At 36.8% G+C, this 25,592-nt stretch overlaps 2 protein-coding genes across 2 annotated transcripts; both read left to right on the top strand.

Annotated features, from left to right (window-relative positions):
* The first annotated feature begins 1,441 nt into the window (after window positions 1-1,441).
* Window positions 1,442-13,281, top strand: LOC139143580 (uncharacterized). The gene is made up of 4 exons (XM_070714026.1): window positions 1,442-1,565; window positions 11,786-12,015; window positions 12,468-12,613; window positions 13,200-13,281. Exons 2-4 carry the CDS (start codon window positions 11,791-11,793, stop codon window positions 13,279-13,281), a joined length of 453 nt encoding a protein of 150 aa, XP_070570127.1. The 5' UTR covers window positions 1,442-1,565; window positions 11,786-11,790.
* Window positions 13,282-15,800: 2,519 nt separating this feature from the next.
* Window positions 15,801-25,308, top strand: LOC139133463 (protein SSUH2 homolog). The gene is made up of 7 exons (XM_070700076.1): window positions 15,801-15,930; window positions 16,798-16,859; window positions 18,673-18,795; window positions 21,810-21,872; window positions 22,019-22,104; window positions 22,321-22,414; window positions 25,206-25,308. Exons 3-7 carry the CDS (start codon window positions 18,697-18,699, stop codon window positions 25,218-25,220), a joined length of 357 nt encoding a protein of 118 aa, XP_070556177.1. The 5' UTR covers window positions 15,801-15,930; window positions 16,798-16,859; window positions 18,673-18,696; the 3' UTR covers window positions 25,221-25,308.
* Window positions 25,309-25,592: the final 284 nt, after the last annotated feature.

Genomic DNA, 25,592 nt, shown 5'->3' with positions numbered 1-25,592 from the left:
AAGTAATGGTGATTTTAATATCTACAGACGAAATCTACTGAACAAAATTTTTAACTAGGAGACAAATGGGAACCCCGGTCTCATGTAAACAAACACGTAAAACTTGATACGGACACAGCGGCAATCATTGGACCGGAGAATAGAACACCACCAGTCTGACGTTAGTTGAAGGAGACATGTCCTGAAGGTGTCTCCTGTAAGGTTTTCGTTGCAACCTCACAAATCTAACTTTGCAAAATCAGGAATGCTTGCTACATGCACACTGACTGTGGATGAAAACAAACGTGAATCCCACAAACATTTTCCAGATTTCCGTAAAATTGATGCGCAATTGGCAAAGTGTTGCAACAGACAGCTATAAATACATCGACATATAAAATATTACTGCGTAGCTCACGTTTTCTCACAGAATGAATCTAAAAACAAGCGAAAAAATGAATCTGGATATAGTAGACCTGTGTTAAAGAGGCACACCTACTTAGAAACATTTTTATAACACATTTTTTCGATGCAACGGTCGATATTTGACGTGGCGACTGCGCACGGATCGCGAGATAGCGATAAAAACATGTCATTTCCCGAGCGTATTTTTCACATCCCGAAGTTTTACGATCGTTTCTATTATGACGCAAAATCCCCCGAAGGTTTGTTGTTGTGCTGATTGATGATATTTCTAGGAAGTCCATAATAAGTTCGAACGACGCAATTTTACTTCCAACTGCGAAGACTTTATATACAGCATTATGCCTTCACTTCAGGTAAGTTCTTTTTTAATCTTCTCCTTAGTTTTTGTCGTTTTCATCATTCTCAGTCAGTTGACATTTTTAACCAATAACACATAGATAATAGTTTTTACGTGTAAATATTAACCGCCTCTGATGACTACATTTTGTTGTTTATCACATAGTTACGCGTGGTTCGATACATAGCGACCGCCGCGTGGTATGCGTGCATATCATGCGGCGGCCACTATGTATCAACCGCACATATCTGTGCTAGTCATCTATGCGAATTCTGGCGGAATCAGTAAACTTTGTTTTCCGTTTTTTCTCCGAGTCAGTAAGACTCGGCTTTCCCCCACGGGGCATGACCTATCACCGACGACAGTGGTACTAGCAACGTTAGCGTAGAATCGTGCTCCATAGCTTAGTTGACAATGGCACCAGTGCCGAACGGTCGATGTTCGGAAGTTGAATTTGGGTGGGCCACCGGAATTCAAACTTTTACTCTTTTGACGACATGTCTTTATCGATATCTCGTGATCCGCGCGCAGTCGCCACGTCAAATATCGACCGTTGGCATTAAAAACATGAGTTTTAAAATGTTACCAAGTGGGAGTGCCACTTTAAAGAATAGGCGATACGCGCAAAGTGGTACCCTCGAAGCCGCTAATTTCGCAAGCATCATAGGTATAGAACGCCAGTCAGCGAAACTGTAAAGGGGCTTATTTAGTCAAACCACGGCTTTATCAGTGCACTATTTTCAAACGACGAAACGTGTTGGAAGTTGTGTAGCGATAGTACTCTTCTGAACATGTCCGAAAAACAACCTCTCTTGCAAGGCGGGTAAGAACTTTGTTTACGTTTATCATATCAAGTGACAGCATTCGGTATGCATAAATTTTGATTTTGAACGGTTAACCTCCTATTTTCTCCAGTGATGATGCATGTAGTTCCAGTCTTGCGGTACAACACAGTACAATTATACCCTATGCAAATTGACGGCCGCTCCACCTAGTTCTACGTCAGTTCACGTCTAGCTAGTAGCTAGCCAGACGTTGAGTAAATCTGTCGAAAGTTGATGTGCAATTCGTATACGTAGATGTCGTTCTGAGAGGTCGAAATCAACCGTCTGCGCCTCTCTTCACAATCTCGCTTTGTCGCCATTTTGACTCTAAGCAATATGGTGCAGCTATAAGGAAGCTGTCAGTTAGTGTTATTTTTACTCAGGATACACTCAAAACTGGCGTATTTTATTGGGACAGTAGTAAACGCTGGATAGGGTCAAAGTCCCATGCATAATTTCATTCGTCTGGAGAAAGAATCACCGACCGTGAAGGAAGAAGAGTTTTAAGTGATTAAACTTAAACTTACAGGGCAGATTGTCGATATCCGCCTTTGATGGGTTTTGCACAAAGGAGGAAGGACTGTGGTTTTCTAACGCTCTTGGAGGGAATTGTTTGCGGTTTACTTTCATTTTAAGTATATTATGCAATCGAAACTAAGACATGACTTTACGGAGGTAGCATCTCCATTCAAGTGTTCACTTGTTTTACTTGGTTTGACCATGGATGTACAAAAATAGATCGGAGTGTCTATTGACAGGCGCCTGTCAATAGACAGAATCCGGCTATTGACAGGCGCCTGTCAATAGACAAAAGCCAATGGCTTTGGGTACAACAAAACTGTACCCGGAAACTAAAACATTTTGGTAACAATTTATTATCGCTTCAAACATCGTAGTAAACATTGCTATCACTTTTAACATCATGCATTTCCTTCTCAATGTGCAAACAAGTTCTTCACTATGGATCTATAGTTTGCTATAGTTTTCAGGAGAAATTCCTGATTCTGCAATTGCAATAGTATTACCTCTCATCCTCATATTTCGGCTTTTTCTTTGCAATTAAAATGACTATTTATTTACCAAGGGGTTAGCCAGCAAAATCCAGGGAAAGTCAATAAATATGGAAAAACCGCAAAAGGGGGGTGTCTTTTTTTTCAAACAGCACATTTGAGGTCTTACTCAGTTTTAAAAAAATAATCCTCTCCTAGGATAATATTTTTGACCTCCATGACTACTCTGGAATTTTAATTTTGATTGAGATATCCATCCATAAACTTCAAACAATTGGGAAAATAACAGCCAGTTAATTGTAGGTCAGATACATTCTTCTAGTTGAATGGGAATTGAACTCTTGTTGCCTTTTTCAACACTGACAAACAGTCTTTCAGTTACATTTAGTACGCTTTTGTCATAAGTTCACAAATTTCTCAAGGTAATGCCTGCAGATACATGATTGTTATTAAAGAGATACGGGTGTGTGATTAAGGCGAAAATAAATGCGATTTCGTCTGCACATTGCTGTACGAGATGGTTGCTGCATTCGATCATTGATGCATGCACAGTCCACACCGTGGATGGTAAGGTAGACGACGACTTTCTTCATTCCTACGTTGAAACAAATGGCAGAGGAAAACATTCTGAGAAGCATGAGGCAGTTTATTTCGCTAAATCACGTACAATTTTCTTATAAGTGTCCCGTGAGAAATAGCCAACTTTTGTCTATTGACAGGCGCCTGATAAGCATGAGACAGAATCTGGCTATCGACAGGCGTCTATCAATAGACAAAAGCCAATGACCTTGGGTGCAACAAAACTGTACCCGGAAACTAAACCATTTTGGTAACATTTTTTCCTCGCTTTAAACATCGTAGTAAACATTGCTATCACTTTTAATATCATGACTTTCCTTCTCAATGTGCAAAAAAAATCTTTACTATGGATCTATAGTTTGCTAGGGAAGCAAAGTCGCCTTTCCCCAACGAAATTGATTTTTTTACCTAATAACGTTTTGTTTACTTTATAACATTCTCAGAACTATTCTTAAAAGATGATACCATTCAGGAGAAATTCCTGACTCTCAAATTGCAATTGCATTACCTCTCATCCTCATATTTCGGCTTTTCCTTTGCAATTAAAAGGACCATTCATTTATCCAGGGGTCAGCCAGCAAAATCCAGGGGGAAGTCATGACAAATGGAAAACTGCAAAAGGGGGGTGTCTTTTTTTAACAGCACATTTGAGGTGTTACTCAGTTCCAAAAAAATTCAATCCTCACTTAGGTCAATATTTTTGACCTCCATGACTACTCTGGAATTTTAATTTTGATTTGAGATATCCATCCATAAACTTTAAACAATTGGAAAAAATAACAGCCAGTTATTTACAGGCACTTGTCAATAGCCAGATTCTGTCTACAGACAGGCGTTGATGTAACATCGTATACGGTAAAGTCTACGGAGGCTTGTCCTTAATTTCATGCATAAGAAGGCTATATGAAACGTTTTGCAAAGCATGGGGCACTTAGTTTCGCTAAAATTCGGTAAAATTTGACAAACAAGTCCAGCGGTCAATTGCCAGCTCTTAATAGACAGGCGCGGTGATGCGGGAACATCGTACACTTGTGTACGCTAGATTGCAGCGTAAAGTTGAAGTCTACTGCGCCTTGTCCATATTTTCATGCATAAAAGAGACTATGTAAATCATTCTTAGAAGCATGGGCCAGTTTACTACTTTAAAAACCAGTAAAATTTGACGAACGAGTCCCGCGTGTCAATAGTCAGATTTTGGCTATGACAGGCGCTGCGTTGAGGAAACATCGTGCAAGGTTAACTTGTGCTGTACGCAAAAATGCGGCGACTTTGTCCATATTTCAGTGAAAAAAAGGCTTTGTAAATCATTGTAACAAGCATGAGGCAGTTTCTTTCGTTTAATGTGGTGAATATTGGCGACAACGTCCCGCGCGTCAATCGCCATTTTTTGCTCACGTGTTCACACAGGTGAGCATATCTCGCAGCGATGTCTGTCTGTCTGTCTATTGGTCCGATATCTCAAAAAAGGCTGATCAGATCAGAATCAAATCTGATACATACATTCAGTTAGCAAATGGCAAGAACTGATTAGTTTTTGGTGGCTGTGGCATGACAACTTTTCCCCACACAGACTTAGACGTGGTGGCTGTGACCAATCTGGCTGAAATTGGTCATAGCCACCACGTCTATTAAAATTCATGAGTTTACTTTTCTTGTTTACGTACATACTTATATCAGATGGAAATCTGAGGATTTGCGATTACATCAGGTTGACAACCCCCCACACAAGAGCAATGAATTAAAATTACTCTTTACAAAGCATGCGGACAAATTTGTTGGTTCCACACATGTCACTTACTCTTTACAAAGCATGACAAATTAGTTGGTTCCACACATGTCACTACAAATACAACACTAACGTTCATTGGAAAGGGACAATTTGAAGCCGCCTATTAAAGCTCGTGCCCGTGTGCAGTGATATGTTCGTCGGTAACGCTGTGAATGAAACATGCACACAGCGGCCCACACAACATCGTAAGCTTACTATCGTGGTATTTGTACGTGCGTGGTACGTCCGTGATCGTATTTGAGTGCATAAGTTACCGCAGGCTACCACTACCAGTAACTCGCGGTTACTGGAAAAGCCGAGGGTAGCCTAAACTGAATTGTAATAAAGGGAAAGCGGCTGCACACATCACCTACACTATTTTTTCGTTCTCTGTGTTTGTGTTTGATTTTGTGTGTTTGGCTATTGGTGTAGATATAAGCCATGGCGAGACGTAGCCGTAATCTTGCTGTCGAATGACAGGGTGATCCTTTGACGCTACGTTTCGAAACCAGTGTGTGGTTTCTTCCTCAGTCGCTTTTCTTTGGAGATTGCTCTCCTTAGATTTATGTTTCACTGTTCGTGGTTTAATTATTGTCAGTGTTTTGTTCGTCTAGCAAGGAGGCTAGAATACTTATGTTTGGGTCCGTTTGTTGTGTTGCATTTTGTTCGGTCGTTTCTCTAAGATTGTGTACTTGTGCATTTATGAGTGTGTCGCCAATGTTTGGATTTCTTTTGTAAGCGATGATCGGTTTCATCGTTAATAATTTATTTAGTGTTTGATCTTTTTCTATTTCTTCCCAGTTCTTCAGGAGTGCTTGTTTGATGTCTTTTGTTTTGATGTGTGGACTATATTTGGTAGCAAATATCAATTTATTTGTGTTGTTGTTGTTGTTGTGCGTTTGTTTGTGATTTAAATGTGTTCTTCGTGTAGCGTAATTTGTTTCCGCATTGATGTTTGATATTTCTTGTTGTGGATATTCTCGCAGTAATAGCTTTTCATTAAATGTTTTGACTTTGTTGTTGAAGTCTTCTTCATTGTTACATGTCCTCATGTACCTTAATGTTTCGCCTTTGATTAGGCCCTTGAAGGTTGATTTTGGATGACATGATTTTCTATGTAGGAACTGGAATGTATCTGTTGGTTTTGTGTGTGTTCTGGTGTCTAGTGTGTTTTCCTTGTTGTATCGTTGACCTTTGTAAATGACTAGATCAAGATATGTTATTTCGTGTGAGGAGCTTTCATATGAAAATTTGAAAGTGGGATGCATTTTGTTGATTAGTGTAATGAATTCGTGGAGTTCGTGTTCAGTTCCAATGAAGATTAGGAATGTAATAAAGGGAAAGCGGCTGCACACATCACCTACACTATTTTTTCGTTCTCTGTGTTTGTGTTTGATTTTGTGTGTTTGGCTATTGGTGTTTGTGTTTGATTTTGTGTATTTGGCTATTCACTGCACCCTTTGTCCACCAGCAACAGTCATCGGGCCTCAACTTTTTCACCTACTGAGAACGCGTAATGAGCCACTTTTTCTGTGTTTTCCGGTGTTTGGCTTAATTGCTAATGAAACTTTTAATTTAAATTGTTTTCCAAGTCAACTATCCAAGCATTTTAAGAGGGGTGATCAAAAAGGCCAGAACAGCCAATTTTGACCAACCGGGTTCAAGAACCCGGGAAAGGTGTTAAAAGTGTGCGATAGATGTGTTTACGACATAAACATTACGAATAGTAGGATTAAGATAGGTATGAATAATCCAAACTGCCCAGTTTCTGTGTGGGGAAAAGTTGGAATGGTTTGCATATTTGTTTTGCTTATTTGCATAATTAATGATTATAGAAAAAATGGATATACATTGAAACGACAGCACACAATTTGAAGATTTGCTACAGATGTTATCACACCAAGATATATCAGCATTCGGAACCATTAAGGGTGACATGAAAGATAGTTGCTAATTTACGTATTTAATAAACTTTCCTAATTAGGATATTTATATGATTTGGCTTGAACAAAATTGACCAAACTTGGTATGTATGTTGAACATACTATGATTTAACATTATTGAAATTCATTAAGCATTTTAACTTCGCCCTATTTCAAATTTGCATATTTAATGACCTTTACGAATTCCTTATTAGGGATATTTATCTGATTTGACTTGATCAAAATTGAACAAACTTGGTATGTATATTGAATATACTATGATTTAATATTATTAAAAGTCATTAAGCATTTTAACTTAATCCAATTTCTGATGTGCATATTTAATTTACTATGCTATTTAGGAATATATATTTGATTGACTGGACAAAAGTTGATGAAACTTGCTACATGTATTGAAGCTACTATGATACAACATTCTTGAAAGTCATTAAGCATTTTTTCTTCAGCCAATTTCGAATTTGCATGTGTAATGAACTTTCCTAATTTAGGATATATATCTGAATTCACATGATTGTAGTTGTTGAAACTTGCTATATACATCAAAGATACTCTGATATAATATTATTGAAAGTCAAAAGACATTTTTGCTTCAGCCAATTCCTAATTTGCATATTAAATGAATTTTCGTAATTACGGATACATATCTGAATTGACTTGATCAAAATTGATGAAACTTACTTTGTACATTAAGAACACTATAATCCAATATAATTATTAAACGTCATTAAGCATTTTCTCTTCAGCCATTTTGCAGCCAATTTGTATTTAATGAACTTTCTAATTAGGAATATATATCTGAATTGACTTGACCCAAATTGACAAAACTTGCTACATATATTGAAGATATTAAGATACAACATTATTGAAAAGTTATTAACCTTTTTTTCTTCAGCTAATTCCTAATATGCATTTTCAATGATCTTTTCTAATTACGGAAATATACTGGGGTTTACTTGATCAAAGTTGGCAAAACATGTTAAGTACTTTGATGAATAAACCAGGTTAAAACAATATCGAAAGTCATTTCACATTTTCCAGTCGGCTAATTTATAATTTGCATATCTATTGAGCTTTCACAGTTTGGCATATATGGCTAGAAGGACTTGGCCAAAGGTAATTACACTTGCTATATAAAGTGGTGATACAATGACAGCAGTCAAAGAACTTTTATTTCTATTTCAGGTAATTACATATTTGACCTTTCCTGACCTGACATTCATGACCTTTTAGAATTAATCGGCGGTGAATAATGTTCATTATGTTGATCATAACACTTTTAATGAAGTTGCAAACATGTGGCAAAGGTTCAAATTTACACATAACTGCAATAAATAATGAATAACGTGAGCATTTTCAGTTCATATCTGGTTTGTATATTGACAGGCGCCTGTCGATAGCTGGTTTATGTCTAATGACAGGTGCCTGTGAATAGCCACGGCCAAAATAGATTTTTATACATCCGTCATGGTTTGACTTTGAATATTTGAAGGCTTTAGCCGGTTTTACTTTTGGATATACTTGAATAGTAGTAATGCAGAACAAAGGGCAAGTGCTAGATCTTCCTTGACAAGATGGCCCGTCTCATTTCAATTCATACACTTTGCAACGAATAAGAGATTAGCATCTTTTCAGTCCTACACTCAGTGTGACAGTTTTCGGACGACCTCAGACACTTAATGACATTTAATGACATGGTGTTCGTTGTACTCACTTCACTCGCTTTTGATAGCGTTTAACAAGTTATGTGTCCACATATTACCCTTTCCTTCCTAACTGCAAAGAAATGTGTAGGAAATAGAGGGTGCCATCATGGGGGAACTGCATTTATATGTGTAGATGAACTTTCAAACAAATTAGAATACTCAATCCCTCTTTTACAGGGGTATAATGTAATGATCATTGGAAATCACATTTCCTGGCCTTTCTAAATATACATATCAGCTGTAACTGAATATTCATACTTGCAGCTAGTTGTTTCTTTCCACTTATGCAACAGAGGAAACATTATAAATGGTGGAATCGGAGAGTGTGCAGCTAGGCATCAAATTGCTATTTATTGTGACAGTGTGGGTTTTAATGACAGACAGATAAAAAGACAACTTGCAAAATGAAAACATACATTTTTATGTGTATATACATGGAGGTATAAAGGAAGACCCTATACCTCCATGGTATATAGTGCACAAGTTTGAACTTTGATACATTTATGCAAATTAGACATGTTACAAATTGCAAAATTGCGTTACTTCGTTGTTAAAACAAATGAAAATTTAATACCGATTATGATGGTACGTAACTTAATCAGTAACACTTCCAAAATACCAGGGATATGCACTGCGTTGTGAACAGGTGTGATATGCTTATTTTAATTCAGGCCATAAGCGTATACAAGGTTACTCTATGATATAGGAAGAGAAGGGTGAAGCCAGGTGATGCTGCTGTCCTGTTTGGATAGGTATTTTAGGTAGAAGCTATTTCGGACTACAAACTTTGCGAAGTTAGCCAGACCGTACGATTCAAGGTGCTGAAAGTAACACACAAAGGCAGCCCATGTGTCTCGTAGGTAAGCGCCACACGCGTCGAAACTTTGTTTAGTCGTCCATGGATTAAATGTAACTAATTATCATGAAATATTTATATAAGTATATATATAGTATTTATATAAGTATATATATAGTATTTATATAAGTCTTTTTACCGAAATTGATCATAAAAGAGTTACAAGATCTAAGATGCAAAAATTGTTAGTGGTTACTGCAACCAATAAGAATTTTTATCTAAAATGTTTTACTGTAATTAGTGCCAATCAGTGGAATAATGTCAATTTAAATATAAGATCTAGTAACTCATTGAGCAGTTGTAAAACTGCTTACCTTAGAGTTTATTGGGAATAGCTTTTGGTTTATGAGTTTAAGCTTTGTTGTTTAATTGCTTTGTCGTTTAGTATGATTGCGCATTTATTTTTTCTTTTGTGGAGGTTCACTCCTCGTCACTTTTTTTCTGTGCATTGAATTGTGCTAGCTTTATTTGTCATGTTTCATGTTGTTCTGCTTTGTATCAGTTTGTATTTTCATCTGAGGAGCATGGGGAAGATAAGCATCTTTATTGAAGCTTACCAGGCTACACTTAGGCTTTGGTAAATGTTATATTATAGCTTTGTCAATACCAGTGAATTCTGTTATGGCATACCCTAAGAGATAATGTACCCGATTATCTAGCATTGTGGCCCATGTGATTTCTGTGTCTAAAAATTCACCGGCATCACCAAAATATAAAATAATAGCAATGGTGTACCATCTTCAGCCAATAATGGACTCAAGCAAATTTTACACTCAATAATGTACTCGGCTTCACCTCGTACATTATGTCGTGCAAAGTATTCTTTCATCCATTTTCAGCAAGGAGATGGCAATTGCTTTTGTTATATACCAGACAGTGCTTATTAACTAATCCCTCCCTCCCCACTAGCATGAAGGTAAAGGCAGAAAACAAAACTTTTAGATAACAGAAATATCAGCGACAAAAGCAATTAAATGATTGATACAAGAGCAGCGTAAACTTTGGTTTCAGAATTGCCACGTTAGAACATTTTGTTTGCACTTTTCCATACCAGTATGTTCACTTTTTGTCGTCTTTCTCATCCCAACTGTCAATGGTAGAGTATGCATCACACTGTACTATGAATTCCCCTTTGTTTGTTTTTCACCTCTTTAGATATAAAAACTTGAGAGAAAACCACCCATAAATGCCAGAGGCATCTATAAAGTATGTAGCATAACAGAAATATCCCCAGCATAGAAAGATGCTCACCTCATTTTTGTACGATTTTCATCCTATATGATATAGCAATCTCGGAGTGGTTCTCCCCTGTGCATGCATAATAAGCATAGTACGCAAATCTCTGTGGTGGGGTTTATTAAAGGTATAAAGTCACCTGTAATCTCAATATGCCCATATATGGTCCAAGTGGCGTTCCTTGGTATTCAAAATGCCATGTGAGGGCGCTGTTTTTAAAAAGCGGCAACCCGCTTAAAATCTGTGATTGGTTAGATTTTCTCTTTCCATGTTAACTGAGGTAACATTGGAACAGGTGACGGTATATATTTAAGTCAATCATGAGCATGAATATTTCATTCAGAAAAATGGTTACTCTAAAATCATGAGTAAAATCAAATAATTACTGTTACATATCTATTCCATCAAGAGATTGATGCATTCTTTTATTTCAGTCTCTGATATGAGCAAACTGTACATATCTTGTATGTGTTCATTTTGAAAAGGTTATAGGAAGGTTGTTACGTGATAGAAAACGAACAAAGGTGAACTCAGCAGTTTCCGTATAAAATAAAATTTATTACGAAAAATAAACTAATTTCTTACTCACGGATGGAAAACAAACTGTAAAAGTGTACTGACTACTTATCTCAGCTGGGATGGCAAAGCTCCATTCTCAGAGTTGTAACAGTCAGTCGGATGAATGGACAGTTCTTTAGCTTGCAGGCTTTGAGTTGCACAAAGTCCACAATATAAATCCAGCGTGGGCAGTATAGGTCTTGAAAAGTCTTGAAATTATACTGCTGGAAAGACTTGAAGTAACACGCGAGAGACACGATCCCAAAAGTCAGACTGCAAGCCAGCTGTCCCAGTATTTATACTCCTGTGGTTAAGAGCATATAAGAACAATCTGGAGCTTTATTGACATGCCAATTACTGTTCTAAAATTATCTCTCTTACACAACTAATTAAATTTCCAGAACATTCCAAACACCACTAATTGAATTCAAGGTTGTGCAGTGACCCTGAGAATGTTCTAGACTATTAAAACTCAAGTCATGATGAGTGTGGCGGAAATGACATACATAACAAGGTTAATGATGCGGTGTTGACTTTTTTCATTCACATATTTTTTTCTTGCACAGTGGATATGGACAGACTGCACCGTATTCTACGTATGCAACAGGTCAGCCCAACTACCGATCTCACAAGGACAACAATACATCCTGGTAACCTACGACAGGGAGGTGCACCCCTGGGCTACCCTCCACAGGGTGGGCCAGCCAGGCAAGGGTGCCCGCCAACAGATGGAGGCAATGTTCAAGGAGTTGACAATCCTATGTTGGAAGGAGAAGTTCCAGATGATGATGTAAAGGTAAGCCAGCAATGTGTCTAAATGACACTTCTGCTGACTTGGAATACAGACACTGTGAGTAGTCCAGTCAACCATTTGTGAAAGAGTAATCCACGTCGGCTTTGTTTCAAGATTTTTGAAAGACCTGTGTTGGCGACAGATTGTCCCATTAGAAAATTTACCCACCAGATTACAATTTTAATGGAAAACAAAAGGCTATCACACCTCCATAATCCTCTTACAGACTAGAACAAAGGCAATCCCAGGGATCGCAAACAGTGTCTTTAAGTCTATCCGATGTCCTTACTAGTTATTTAAAGTATCGTATTAAAGGAATGGAAAGTGAAGGAAAGATGTTGTATAAAACTTATGGATCCTTTTCAATCTGATCATCATCTACCTGAATTTGTTCCTGTACGAACCATATCTGGAAATTAGTGGTTTTGAGTACCATGATTTCTTCATCTATACAGGCTCCACAGCCAACAGTGCCTACGGTGGAAAAAATGGACCAGGTATCAGGGTATGATAACATGCAAGGAGCACCGTTGCCTCCTCCAAGCGCCAATGAAGCTGTGATGCAGTCTAGCAATCCTGAACAGTCAGAGGTGATACCAAAGTGAGTTCACTCAAATTTATGATATACTAGAAAATTAACTCATAGTTGACAATAAGCATTTTTAAGGGCGAGTAGCTGTAACCTTTTATGATTTCAATCTTTTGTTAAAGATAACTACAGTTTCTTGTTGTACGCCCCACAGTAAGTTTAAACAACAAGTATTTAGCCCGTCAGCACAGCATCTTTTCTTGTAAAATGCACTGTTAATTTTTTACGTGTGAATCCTAGTCTGGACCAGAATTCATTTTTCAACAATAACAATGATGTTTACAACTGTACAGGCTGAGTTGACAAGCTCAACACTGTATCTCTCAATATGCTAGGAGGAAGTCTGGACCAGAATTCATTTGTCAACAATAACAATGATGTTTACACCTGTACAGGCTGAGTTGACAAGCTCAACAGTATATCTCTCAATATGTTAGGAGGATTCCAACAACAAACAGGGGTTGACATCGAAAACAAAATGGACATTCAAAGAAATCTGAAGTTACAGCCACTGGCCCTTAAAAGTCGCAGGGTCTCATTCAATATTTGCATATGCTGAGCTCATATGTTCATACATTCCGTCCTTGATTACATACAGGATGTCATTAGTCAGAATTGAATGCACATTCCTTTTTGTATTGAAACCCAAGTCACTGCTTGGCCAGCATGGACACTGGTGACCGAATTCCTGTCATTCTAGAATTGAATCTCGGGCACCTTACTATATCAAATATCTTAGAAGTGTCTGTGGGTATTTTGACCGAGAATCAAACACCATGACATTCCTTTTTTAGTTCTCTGGCACAATAAGAACTTCTGTCTGTGCCAAGCACTGCCATATTTTAATACTGGAGATATCTCATTAATACCTGTACTGTCTTAGATTCCGGGGACGAGGTGGGTGTTTCTCCTAGATTCAAGGTGGGCGCGTCTCCCATGGGCAGGAAATCTCCAAAGACTAGTCACTAAATTCTGAAAACACAATTTTGAAGAACAGTGTTTCTCTCACTTCCCTTTTAAAATGATACAGAAAATCATGCATAATTGAGAAAGGAGATAGCAATTTTTTAAAACTCTTGTACAACTTGCCGTACCAATCAGTTTGCAAGAAAGCAGGGCCACCATTGTTATCTACAGTGTCCAGATACAAAAAAATATTAATTTTTTTTGCAGTGAAGACAAAATATATTTGCATGTCATTTTGTTCAATTGTGGATGACTTCCTCAATTGATGGTTGGTTACTTGCCTTCAAAAGGTATTTGTATTACCTGACATCCTTTGGAGATTCAGTTGCAATTTGATTCTAGTACTTCAATATCTAAACGCTAATATGTAAACATAGTTTGATGTTTTCAACTTTGTTTTAAAATTAAAAAAAGACTAGTAAGTTACAAAAACTGTTATCTACATTTTTTACAAATCAAAGGGATTTGTTGGTAATTTCCAGTGCTGGGTGCTATTAATGTTTAACAAAGCAGTCATTTTTGCTCTTCTTCCCTGTTTTCCTTTGATACGTATCTTTGCATACACTAAAACTTTGCACACTGTTAAAACTCAGTGATGCTGTCATTTTTACATTATTTATGTTGTAGCCCATCAATCAATACCCTATAGTAACCCTGTGGTTTTACGATTTATCCGGACACCAAACTTGCTAATTACCAAGCAAGTTAGCTGACGATATTGAGACTTTGATCGGTAATTACCAAATCACTGTAATTTACCTCAAACTTGATACTTGATCTGGCTGCATGAGCGCTCCATGGGGTTCACATTTTTGTATACAAAGTCACTAATAAGTACCATACTAGTACCATAAACAAATTTGTGAAAGAAGATGGCATTCCACTGGACGGCATTTCTCAGTAAAAGCAACAGATGTACATGTGTCCTGTACATCCGTGTTAGGAGAGTATAATGGGTCACATGTTTTCCAGTACACTTATGATCTTATGACCTCCGTCCCTGCCACCAAAATAGAATAGTCCCACTCCGCACATCCGCCATTGTTTATTTTCCATTGAAGTCCATGACGATCTAACCTGGTTTTCGTCCTCTAAAACCTGCAATTTCATTTGTTTGAAGCAATTACCCTTTCATCTTTGAAGAGTTTTACCGGTAACTATTACAACTTTCACTGCCAGTCGTTTCCACAAGATGAAGACCATTTGATACTGGTATGCTGAGTTGCTTTTACGTGCAGGCAATGCAACATGCCAGTACACAGTTCACACACTTTGCTGCTGATCGGCAAAATTCTTGACGTCTTTTTTCACTTTATTTTTCATTTTAAGGTATGATTCATGCAGAAATTTAACCAAAATGTCATTGATCTGGGGATTGTGAAATTGATATAGCGATGTAAAATACTGAGTCAGTTAAGCTCGGAATGCTTGCCGAGTTTTTCTGCCTTCTTTCTTTAGCTCCATGGTACAAATGTGACGAATGCCAGTTCATGGAATTCGAGAGATTGTAAATTTTTTCTGTATTTTTTCTTCTAAACATTTACTTGGGTGTAAGTAAATTTAGGTTAGGTTGGCGTTCACTAATTGAGCATTTATTGAAAAAGTAATAAGTGGGACTGTTTAATCATGCTCTTTGAGGTTACAGGAAACTTCTTGGTGCAGTCGGCAGGTTTTCTGCATTGCAAGCTGTATTTGTCTTGCGTCATTTTTTATCACTTTGGCAATTTTTGTTTGTATAGGTGCACTGTTGAAAAAAAGGCTTGAGTGCAAACCCATGTCTCAAATTGGTTATGCTATCACTGCATGCACTGTAGCTGTCGGCGTTTGTGATTACACTTTGCCACCCATGTAGTTACTGCAGCAAGATCAAGTGTCAAGTTTGAGATTAATTACCTAAGTTGGTAATTACCGATCATAGTCTCAATATCATCACTACAACGATCTTGCTGGGTAATTAGCAGCTGGGTGTCCAGATAAATCGTAAAACCTCATCAACTGAAGGAGTATAAAGTGGAACCCTTGCCAATCCTTCACAGCTGAATGTTTATAGCTGCACAAATTTTGTGCAAAAAATCTCGTGTGAAATGGTCCTTACAATATGAAGAAGTTTTCAAGCATAGAAGTTTACTCCATGTCAAATGGTGAGGGAAAACCTTGACGCAGCAAATCTGGAACTTTCACCAAACAAAACAGTTAATGAATTAATATCTATTTGGTGTTGCATTTCAAACAGTATGCCAACTATAACTGAGGTCGAAGCCAGGAAGGCCTTGTTGCAGCATGTGTCCGAACACTGTTGCTATGGCTCCCAAGCAGCATATCAGTTATCCTTCAGTAATATCATGCCGACAAATGCTTTCCATGTAAGTTTATCACAGCTTTTGACTTTAAAGCAACAAGTTCCGGGCTTTTTGTTTAAATTTAAAATGTGTTTTATTCTTTGTCTAGACAGTGTATTTATAGGTGATTAAACCAGTATAGGCAAACATATTTAAACAAATGCATATTACAGTCCAGGATAACAGTAAAACATATGGTATGTGTAAAATGTGTGTTTGACTACAAATTCAATGCATTTTTACGTTACCTGTCTTGAAAATTGTTTTCCCATTCCAAATTAAAACATTCAAGGGAATACAAGTTGAAATGTGTAAGTCATTCCAAAATCAACCAAATGCTCCTCATCCGTTGAACAATTGTTGAAGTTACTATGCACTGCAGTGGGTTCTTCTGTCAGTGACTTTGTACTTTGATATTGTTGAAAATCCTTGAAATACTTCTGTAATATCTAAAGACAATGGTATTTGGCTTTATATGACTGGCTAAAAAATTCACAAAAACAGGAACTTCAAAAGAATTTAAACAGCAAATGATTTGTCTCAGTGGACATTCTAGTTGCCATGGTGCATCAAATACAAGGTCTTAGCTCTACAAAGGCAAATGAAACAGTTTTCACACTAAAGATTTTTTTATACTCATACAGATATTTGATAAAAACATAAAAATCAAAAGCTTAGGAAATTTACTTTTGTGTTAAGGACATGTTTTTTGAACTGGTTATAGAGATTAAAAGGCCATGCGTCTTTTAAATTGACAATTGGTGATTGTATAGTCAGCAGGGCTTATTGTCCAGTATTATCATGTGCTGATCAAGAGAGTCTCGTGTGATTCAGAACAAGTGTAGTTATTAATCTGAAACACCTATTGTAATGAATATTCCTTTATTGCAGTATATTCTTGACACCTTTACAGAGAAGAGATCGACCAAGTGGGCCGCAGGAACGATATCATGGTTAGTTAAGGTAGTATGCACCTCGAAAGTGAAAGACTTAAACTTTTGCTCTAACTTTCCTCAAGGGATCTTTCAATCATTCTCTTTCAAAATCAAGAATAAAAATAGGGGGTCACCATGCAAAGTTTTGTACTAGAGAAACAAATTACCCAAGATTTACCGATATTAGAAATTCAAAATGGCCACCATCCCTGCGTTAACTCTATGGAGAAAAATAAAAATTTTCGAATTTCGAAAAACTAAGCCGGTGAAAAATTTTCTTTCACCAAGAGCTTTAAAATGAACCCCTACATGTGGTATATCAGAAGAGAATTGTAAAAGTTTGAGAGTCCGAATATCTGTCCCCGAGGTGCGTTCTACCTTAAGACAAGTCCATAATAGATACAACTAGAAACTTGTATTGATTTTAGAATGAGCCTCAGGGACAGATATTTAAGGGCTCTCGAGTGTGTACAATAGCTTGCTGGGCTGTAATTTTTTGAACTCAATTTGAAAGCTGCCGAATAAAGTTGTTTTTGTGGAAATCGAAAATTTAGATTTTTACCCCGTAGTGTTTACACAGGGGATAGCAGCCGTTTTGAATTTAGAATATTGTTGAATTTTGGACGATTTTCTTCCCTGATCCCAAAATGTTCATGGTGACCCTTTTGGTTGTTGATTTTTTGCTCACCAGTGTACGTGAGCGGTGTTTTCTACGGCTTCTCTGCCAGATGACTGGGTACCGTACGTTGTGAGTTCGAACCCGATTGAAACCACCGTATTTTCTACACTGGGTTGATAGCTCTGCTGGTGGACAGAATTGTCCCCGAGGCTGTCTTTCGCCCAGTTTAAGCGATGTATTCATTGCTTCGCTTCGATAAAGTTTGTGTGTGCGATGTGTGAAAGTGAGCGTACGAGCGTGAGTGCTTCGCGAACTCTACAGCGTGTGGGGAGGTCGCAGTCATAATTGTAACAACTTTAGCTCGGTTATTGAACCAATCTTTTGAGATTGGGGATTTGGCCGAGCGGTTTTGTCTATGACTTCTCCGCTAGGTGACTGGGTACAATACGTTGTGAAATAATCGCAATCATACCAATCCATAATCCAATGACACTATGTCAGAATTCGTAAGACAATAGTTGTAAACATAGACACAAAACAGCAAAGAACAGACAGTAAATAGACGGTACACAAACAAAGTCATATCATGAAAGAAAGATATATTGTGAGTTCAAACCAGATTGATACCACCATATATTGTACTATGGGTGACCTTTATAATTAATCTTTAGTGAATATTGTTCATGATGTTGATCATAACACTTCCAAAGAAGTTGAAAACATGTGGCAAAAGTTACAATTTACACACAACTGCAATAGATAATGAAACACGTGAGCATTATCAGTTCATATCTGGTGAAAGAGAATGCTTTGCAGTTTCCTTGAAGAGAGTTTTGTTACTTTTGAGGTTTGCATTACTAAAACGCCAAGATATCTATACAATAAAGAAACATTTTTGTTGTGGTTTTGAGAATATGATCAACTAATTGTTAACTTTAAGCATTGGTACACGGTTCATAACCAGTCAAGACCTAGGCATGGTAGAAATTAATATTGTCACTTTGGAATGACATGCAGCTGCTTATTGCAAAAAAATGTACAACAGTGAATATTTGAATTGTGTCAGACCTCTTGAAATATTTATCACATCACATGCATAAACATAACAGATATACTTAGTTTCAAGGTGTTCAAGAAATGTTATTCACAGGATAGTTGCCTTGTGCATTGTTTATTGAATGAATATTAACTTAGTACTTGTATTTCATTTAGGTCAGCCTATTGACGGTCCTGTGAATGGCGCAGCACCAGGACCATGGCAATAAAAGTCCGGCAGCCACCGCCTTTCACGCAAACGTTACCCATGTTGAAGTTCCACATACTGCATCCGTTAAGGTACGATATGTTATCGCAACGGAGACCAGGTGATAATTCATCAAATTAAGTAATCCTAATACAGAACAGAATTTCAAAGGATGCCAATAATGTCGAGAACAAAATACAAACCTTGATATGCCATACTAATGTCAAACGTTACATCACCGTCTCAGAACAATTTCATGCAACAATCGAAATAAATCCTTTTAGTTTGGGATCAGAATCTTTGTCTCAATGATTTCTGATACATTTATGTGTCAAGGGTATGCATATCTTGTGTAGGTCACTCCAATCAGCAATTTGTGTCCAAAGAGGTCTACTATTGAGAGATCAAGACAACAGTTTCATTTCCTCGTTGAAGTAATCTGTATTTTTAGTCAACAAGGACACCGTCCTTGGGGACTTATCGGTTCGGTCATGTCCGTGCGTGTGTCAGTCAGCCCGTGCATCCATTCACGCCGATATCTGAGAGATGCCTGGAGCGATTTCATTCAAACTTGGTACATATGCACATATGCACGTCAATTGGTTTTGTACAATTCGATATGGCCATGCGGCCATTTTGTTGCAATTTGTTTACGTATGGAGCCATAACTCAGGCACATCCCGAACGATTTTATTGTAAGTTGGTCCAAGAACATTAACCTTTGTCATACATATGCACGTCAATTTGTTTCACGTTAGGATTCAATATGGCCACGTGGCGGCCGTTTTGTTACGATTTTTTCATGTAGGGAGCCATAATTCAGGCTCATCTCAACCGATTTTATTGTAAGTTGGTACAAGGACATCAACCTATGGCATATATATGAACGTCAATTTGTTTAACAATAAGATTCAATATGCCGTGTGACGGCCACTTTGTTACGATTTTTTCATGTCGGGAGCCATAACTCAGACACATAAACGTATGTCCAAGGCCCAAATTACTGGAAATTTAATAATAGTCTGTTGGAAGACAATATATATATTTGAACAAGTTAGTCCTTTTTATTGATAAATGTGAAGACAATTATAAACACGTTGTGTGCAAACAAACAAAATGGGAGTTAATTAAGATATATTTGAAACACTTCACTGTAATTTATAGTTGTCACAAGAGTCGATGTCAACGTAGCAGAAAACAAGATCTTGAGCAACTGTTAATAAAACAAAAGAAAAAAGTACTATGTTATGACCCAACAGAAGAAAATTACTGTTCATATCAAGAAATCTCTGCAAAATGGGAAAAATTGTACGAAATGAGGCAGAGAGTAGTCAAATCAGATCAAGAGCCCGTTGGATGGAAAAAGGAGAAAAGAGCACAAAGTACTTCTAGGTTTAGAGAGAAGGAATAATGTAAAGAAAAATATTGTAAACAAATCAGAGCCGGGGACGGATCACTGTTGTCAGATCTGGACTCCATCTTAAATGAAGAGTCAATTTTTACAGCAACTTGTACAGGGAAATTCCACAAACTATTTCTTTTGAAGATTTTACACGAAATGTTCAACTACCTGAATTGAGTTTATCACAAAGGCAATTTTGCAAAGGTATTGTTTCTAATGAAGAATGTTAACGTGTATTACACAAGGTGAAAAAGAACTAATCACCAGGTTATGATGGTTTTACCATCGAATTTTACTGTAAATGTTGGCCATTACTAAGCACTTGATGTTTGATTCATTTAATGAAGCTTTTGAGAATGATAGTTTGTCAATAACGCAGCAAAGAGGTATACTATCATTGTTGCACAAGAAAAATGAATTGGAGTGTTTAAAAATTGGCACCAGTATTCCTTATTGTGTGTTGATTATAAAATTCTTACGTACGTTTTATCAAATAGAGTGTCAAAAGTCATTTCTAACATTTTAAACACAGAACAAGTAGGAAACTCAAAAGGTGATTTGTTGGTGAAGTTGTCAGGCTGATCGAAGACATGTATCATTACACTTCAGAGTACAATATTTCTTGAGCAGTCCTGTATGTTGATTTTGAGAAGGCTTTTGATTGTATTAATTGGAACTTTATTAGAGAGTCTTGTTTCGGTCCCGACTTTAGAAGATTGGTGAAAGTAATTTACTCCAATGTTCAAAGTTGTATCATAAATAATAGGTGGTTATCGAATTTATTTTCACTCTTTCGAGGAGTCCGTCAGCGGAGCCCTTTGAGTGCTTTGATTTTTATTATGTGTGTTGAATTTTTGGCATGCAAAGTGTGTCAATGTGATGACATAAAGGGAATACCACTACCATGTAAAAGTTCTGGCAGGAGTGTTCCAAAAATAGCCCAATTAGCTGATGACACTACCTCATTTGTAAAAGACGAAAATTCGATTGTAAAACGTTGGAAATTATGGACGACTTTGAGAAAACGTCTGGTTTTAAAGTAAATAAAGATAAAACAGTGGGTGTATGGTTGGGTAACTAAAGAAAATGCGCAAAAACGGTTGCTGGTCTGAAGTTGACTGATCAGCCAATTAACAGATGTTAAGGTCAACTTGCTTTAACAGTGAATAAAGACATTTATCAATGTAATGGCAATTAATTTGTATTTGCATATGTATAATGAACTTTTCGTGTTAGAGTGATATGTCCACAAATACTGCATCAAATTTGATGAAACTTGGTACAGATGTTGATCTCAATGACATTTATCAGTATCGCTTAAATTAATTGCTAATTTGCATTTACATGATGAATTTTTGTTTTTGTGTGAATGTCCAGAAGCACTGCAATTATGATAGGATGCAAAAATGTTTTCCAACATCCTGTCGATTAGTTACTAATTGACTCATTTAATGACCTTTCGTAATAGGATGGCGGCGTACATGATTTTATGTTGTCACTACCATAGAACTCGATCATTTTCGGTCATTAAGCCTCATTTGTATCCCAATATTTTAATCACAGACCTAATTAATGAACAGGACTCTATTGTTTCTGAGGAATAGTAATTAAAGTACCCATTAACAAGTGGGGACTGTGTCATCAACAATGATTTGTTATTTGAACTATTGTTGACCGACGTGTTGCTTGTTTGTTTCTCATCAGCCTTGTCATGACTGCGTTGGTCTTGGAAGAAAAAGATGTAATCATTGCTATGGAATAGGAAGGGTATGCATATGACAACAACATCAATTGTTTTGTTTTGGTTTTTTGGTGTTTTTATGAATTATCAAAAATGTTGATATTTTAGCAATTTTAACACATCGCTGTTATGAAGCTATTCTGTCATTAAGTGATTGTTTTTTATGTTGCAGAAACGCTGTGCTCCTTGTAATGGCAGCGGCCGTCAAATGCATCAAGGCGGACAGTGTCCTTTCTGTTTAGGATTGGGAAGGAACAGGTCGGTTTACAATAAAAAAAACTATTATCTCCGAGCTTAACAGAATAGAGTTTAAAGTCTGAAGAAACTGACCTTAATCTAATGATTGTGTAGAAAATACGGTACTGTTTCCTGTTTCTCACCCTGGAACAGTACAAAGTTGAAATGTCAGGTGTTGGGAAACTGATGACAACAACAACAACTGATGACTGATTACATTTTGGGCTTACGTTTCAGATGCAGTTCATGTAATGGACATGGTCATGTGATCTGTAGGACATGTAATGGGGGATGCGAACTCAAAGTGTTTCATAAGATTGACCATAGAGTGGTAAGTATGGCAAACAGCTTCATTCTACGCGCTACTAATTAGATTACAATTTCAATGGAAAAGGCTATGACACTCCATAATCCTCTTACAGACTAAAAAAAAACTTGATCCCAGGGAGCAAATCCCTGGCCTTCAGAGAAAACTAGTTTTTTGCAAAACTATTCTGCAGCTATTCAAAGCTGAGATAAGTATATGAGAAATGTGTAGACAGGGTTTATTGGATTAAGGAAGTAAGGTTGCAAAGAAGATAAATAATTTATTTCTCTTTGAAGTTTCAATTTATTTAAGATTTCTTACCCCGTTCAGTCAACAGTCTACCGTTTACTGAGTCATCTCACATAAATGGAAGATCTAGTCGATAATGTGCGGGGAAGTTCAACAGCAAAAAAAATAATCTGAGGGAGCGTTCAGTTATTATTGCGTGGGGTGGGCCGGCAAAGTCTTCCTGCGCATCAGTCAAAATAAGTGAAACCCCCCCTACCAATTGTACCAGAAAATTGATGAACCCTTTCAAGATGACTAAAAATTCATGACCCTCCCTCCCCCTCCCCCACAACACATTGCTTGAGTAAAGCTGCACACACTAACACCTCAGGGTTGAGGGGTATGGAGTTAAAGAATCCAAAAGAGCTTAGATTTTTTCAAATGACCTTCCTTACAATCTCACAAAGTGTTAATGCCCAGATTTCCCCTTCTGACTTGCTATAATTTTGAAATTACCCCTCGAAGGGGTTGGACAGAAATTACAGGTGGATCGCAATATTTTTGTGCAAGCGTGTGTGTACAAAATTTGATATTTGGATTTAATTAAAAATCAGCTGTTTATAATGTTGAATCACTGTACATGGTAATGTATGAGAAAACTATGTTATACTTTTTCAATGCTAAACTATATCTTTGCATTTATAGATATTGGATAATTTACATAAATGAACTTAAATGACATAGGGTTGTTACAACTGGTATGTGCGCAAAAGGCTTGACCTTAGAATTTCACCAAAAATGTTTATCCACTATACATGGGAGTCAATAATAAAATTGTGAATATTTTTGTTTCCCATCAAAAACTTGGTAAACTTGTGCATATACAGACGTTCAATAATTAACATAACTGTACCTAATTTGAATATGATGGTTAAAGGTGCATATTATGTGTACAAGAAAGCTGATTACGGAGTTTCACTGAAAACGTTCATCCACTTAACATGGAAACCTATGAGGGAAGTATGAATATTTTTTTCCAATACAAAATACGTAAACCCATATATTTATGTACTCTCGATTATTGATATTAATGTACTTGATTAGATAAGGGTGGTAACAAATGGATGTGTTCGCTAAAAATCGGATTTTGGAATTATACTAAAATGTAGATTCACTGTACATGGGAGTCTATGGGCATAATATGAATATTGTTTTCCAATACAAAACTATAAAAATCTGCATATTTATAAATATTTGATAATTCATTTTAAAGTACTTAGTAAGCCTAGGATGGTTAAAGGTTGATATGTGTGCAATAAATTAGATTTTGGAATTTCACCGATCTGTTCCTTCACTATACATTGGAGTCTATGAGGAAACTAAGAATAACTTTGTTTTAAATGCGAAACTAAATTAATTTGTGCTTTATAGGTGTCTGATAATTGATACAAATGTACTTTATTCGAATAGAGTATTTACAAGTTCAGAACTGATGTGGACAACTATTATGATATTGGAATTTCACCTAAAAGTATTATTTAACTTTTCATGGTACTTGTAGTCTGCGTACAGATAACTGTTAAATAATTTCCCTGACAAAACTTGCTATATCTCTAATTTTTCATTGCCCCCAGTGCAGTGAACATGATTTACAATAAGTCAAGTCAAGATGTTCATGTGACAGATGATTAAACTTTGTTCAGATTTGAATAACTTCAGAGAGTGAAGTCATGCACGAATTATTTTTATCTCCCAGAATATTTCTCAACACTGAAAATGCTTTATGAACGGACGGATACTTATGAAATTAAGTGACCCCCTCTGAGCTGTTTGAAAAATACATGAACCCCCCCCCCCTTGCAGTTTTTCAAATTTGAGGTGACCCTCCCCGGATTTTGCTGGCCCACCCCGGCCATAATAACTGTACGTTCCCATAGAGTGTTTTATGATTAGTGTATTTCAATCCTGTAAGAGAAGTACAGGGATTGAAATCTCACTATCCTTTATGCGAGAACTGCTTGTGAATCCCTTTCATGTAAGCACAGATTTTTACAATCTCGTTATTCAGAATAACATCATTGTTAATTTGGAAACATTTTTAATATTGTAGAATTTACTTCGCGAAATTCAAGTATCGCATAATGATCCATATATTCCTATTAATTTAGGTGAGAATAGATTGGTATGTCCTTGAACGCTACGTTTAAGCAAACATTTATGACTTTTGTTTGTTTTGTGTGATACATATGTATGATGTAAAGATAGCATGATAAGAAGATAGCACCAACTCAAGACATGAAGTAACCTAATATAATTTGAATATTTTCTTTCACGAATTCACTGATAGTACCTTGGGTGCAGCTGTGGTTGGCATGATGAAAAGTGTTCCTTGACATTCCCTTAATAAATGAATAGATCAAACTCTGATAAGACTGTAAGCTTTTTGGGCAATGATGATATGGACGGCAAAGTCCGAAATAAAGTCTTAATAATAATAATTTATTTGAAATTACTCTGCCCTGTTACGCTACAGTCAAATGATTTCACCAGCTCTCTGATTGTTCTTACCGTTGGTTTATGCTCACAGGATAGTGCACCATGACGATTACATTGTAGAGAAAACAGCTCTACCAGATACAATGATCAGAGGCGTCTCAGGAAAAACTGTGTTTAATCACAACATCCAAGGGTAAGGATTACTGATAGACTTGCTGTTTTTAGAGAAAAAGATACAGTCTATGATAATTTGTTTTGTTTTTTTTGAACAATTTGGGTCTCGACATAAGATGTACAGTACCACACATAGTATTTGCGTACCTAGTTTGACCAGTGTTTTTATCTGATTAGCTAATACTTGTGAGAATGTCAGAAATATCCCTCCAAGTCAGAATTATCACTTTTCTTTCCCCGTTCTTAACCTTTGAGTGCTGTATATTTTCCCACCAAAATTTTAGTGTAACATTTTACCAATTAT

Source organism: Ptychodera flava, chromosome 1 (assembly GCF_041260155.1).
Source record: "Ptychodera flava strain L36383 chromosome 1, AS_Pfla_20210202, whole genome shotgun sequence".
NCBI lineage: Eukaryota > Metazoa > Hemichordata > Enteropneusta > Ptychoderidae > Ptychodera > Ptychodera flava.
The sequence above is the reverse complement of the archived record's forward strand: the minus strand, read 5'-3'. Positions and strand labels throughout refer to the sequence as shown.

Coding starts and splice junctions, on each gene's coding strand:
- LOC139143580 (XM_070714026.1), top strand. CDS start 11,791: ATGGACAGACTGCACCGTATTCTACGTATGCAACAGGTCAGCCCAACT. Junction 12,016..12,467: donor TTCCAGATGATGATGTAAAG/GTAAGCCAGCAA, acceptor TCATCTATACAG/GCTCCACAGCCAACAGTGCC. Junction 12,614..13,199: donor CAGTCAGAGGTGATACCAAA/GTGAGTTCACTC, acceptor GATTACATACAG/GATGTCATTAGTCAGAATTG.
- LOC139133463 (XM_070700076.1), top strand. CDS start 18,697: ATGGCGCAGCACCAGGACCATGGCAATAAAAGTCCGGCAGCCACCGCC. Junction 21,873..22,018: donor ATTGCTATGGAATAGGAAGG/GTATGCATATGA, acceptor TTTATGTTGCAG/AAACGCTGTGCTCCTTGTAA. Junction 22,105..22,320: donor TTAGGATTGGGAAGGAACAG/GTCGGTTTACAA, acceptor CTTACGTTTCAG/ATGCAGTTCATGTAATGGAC.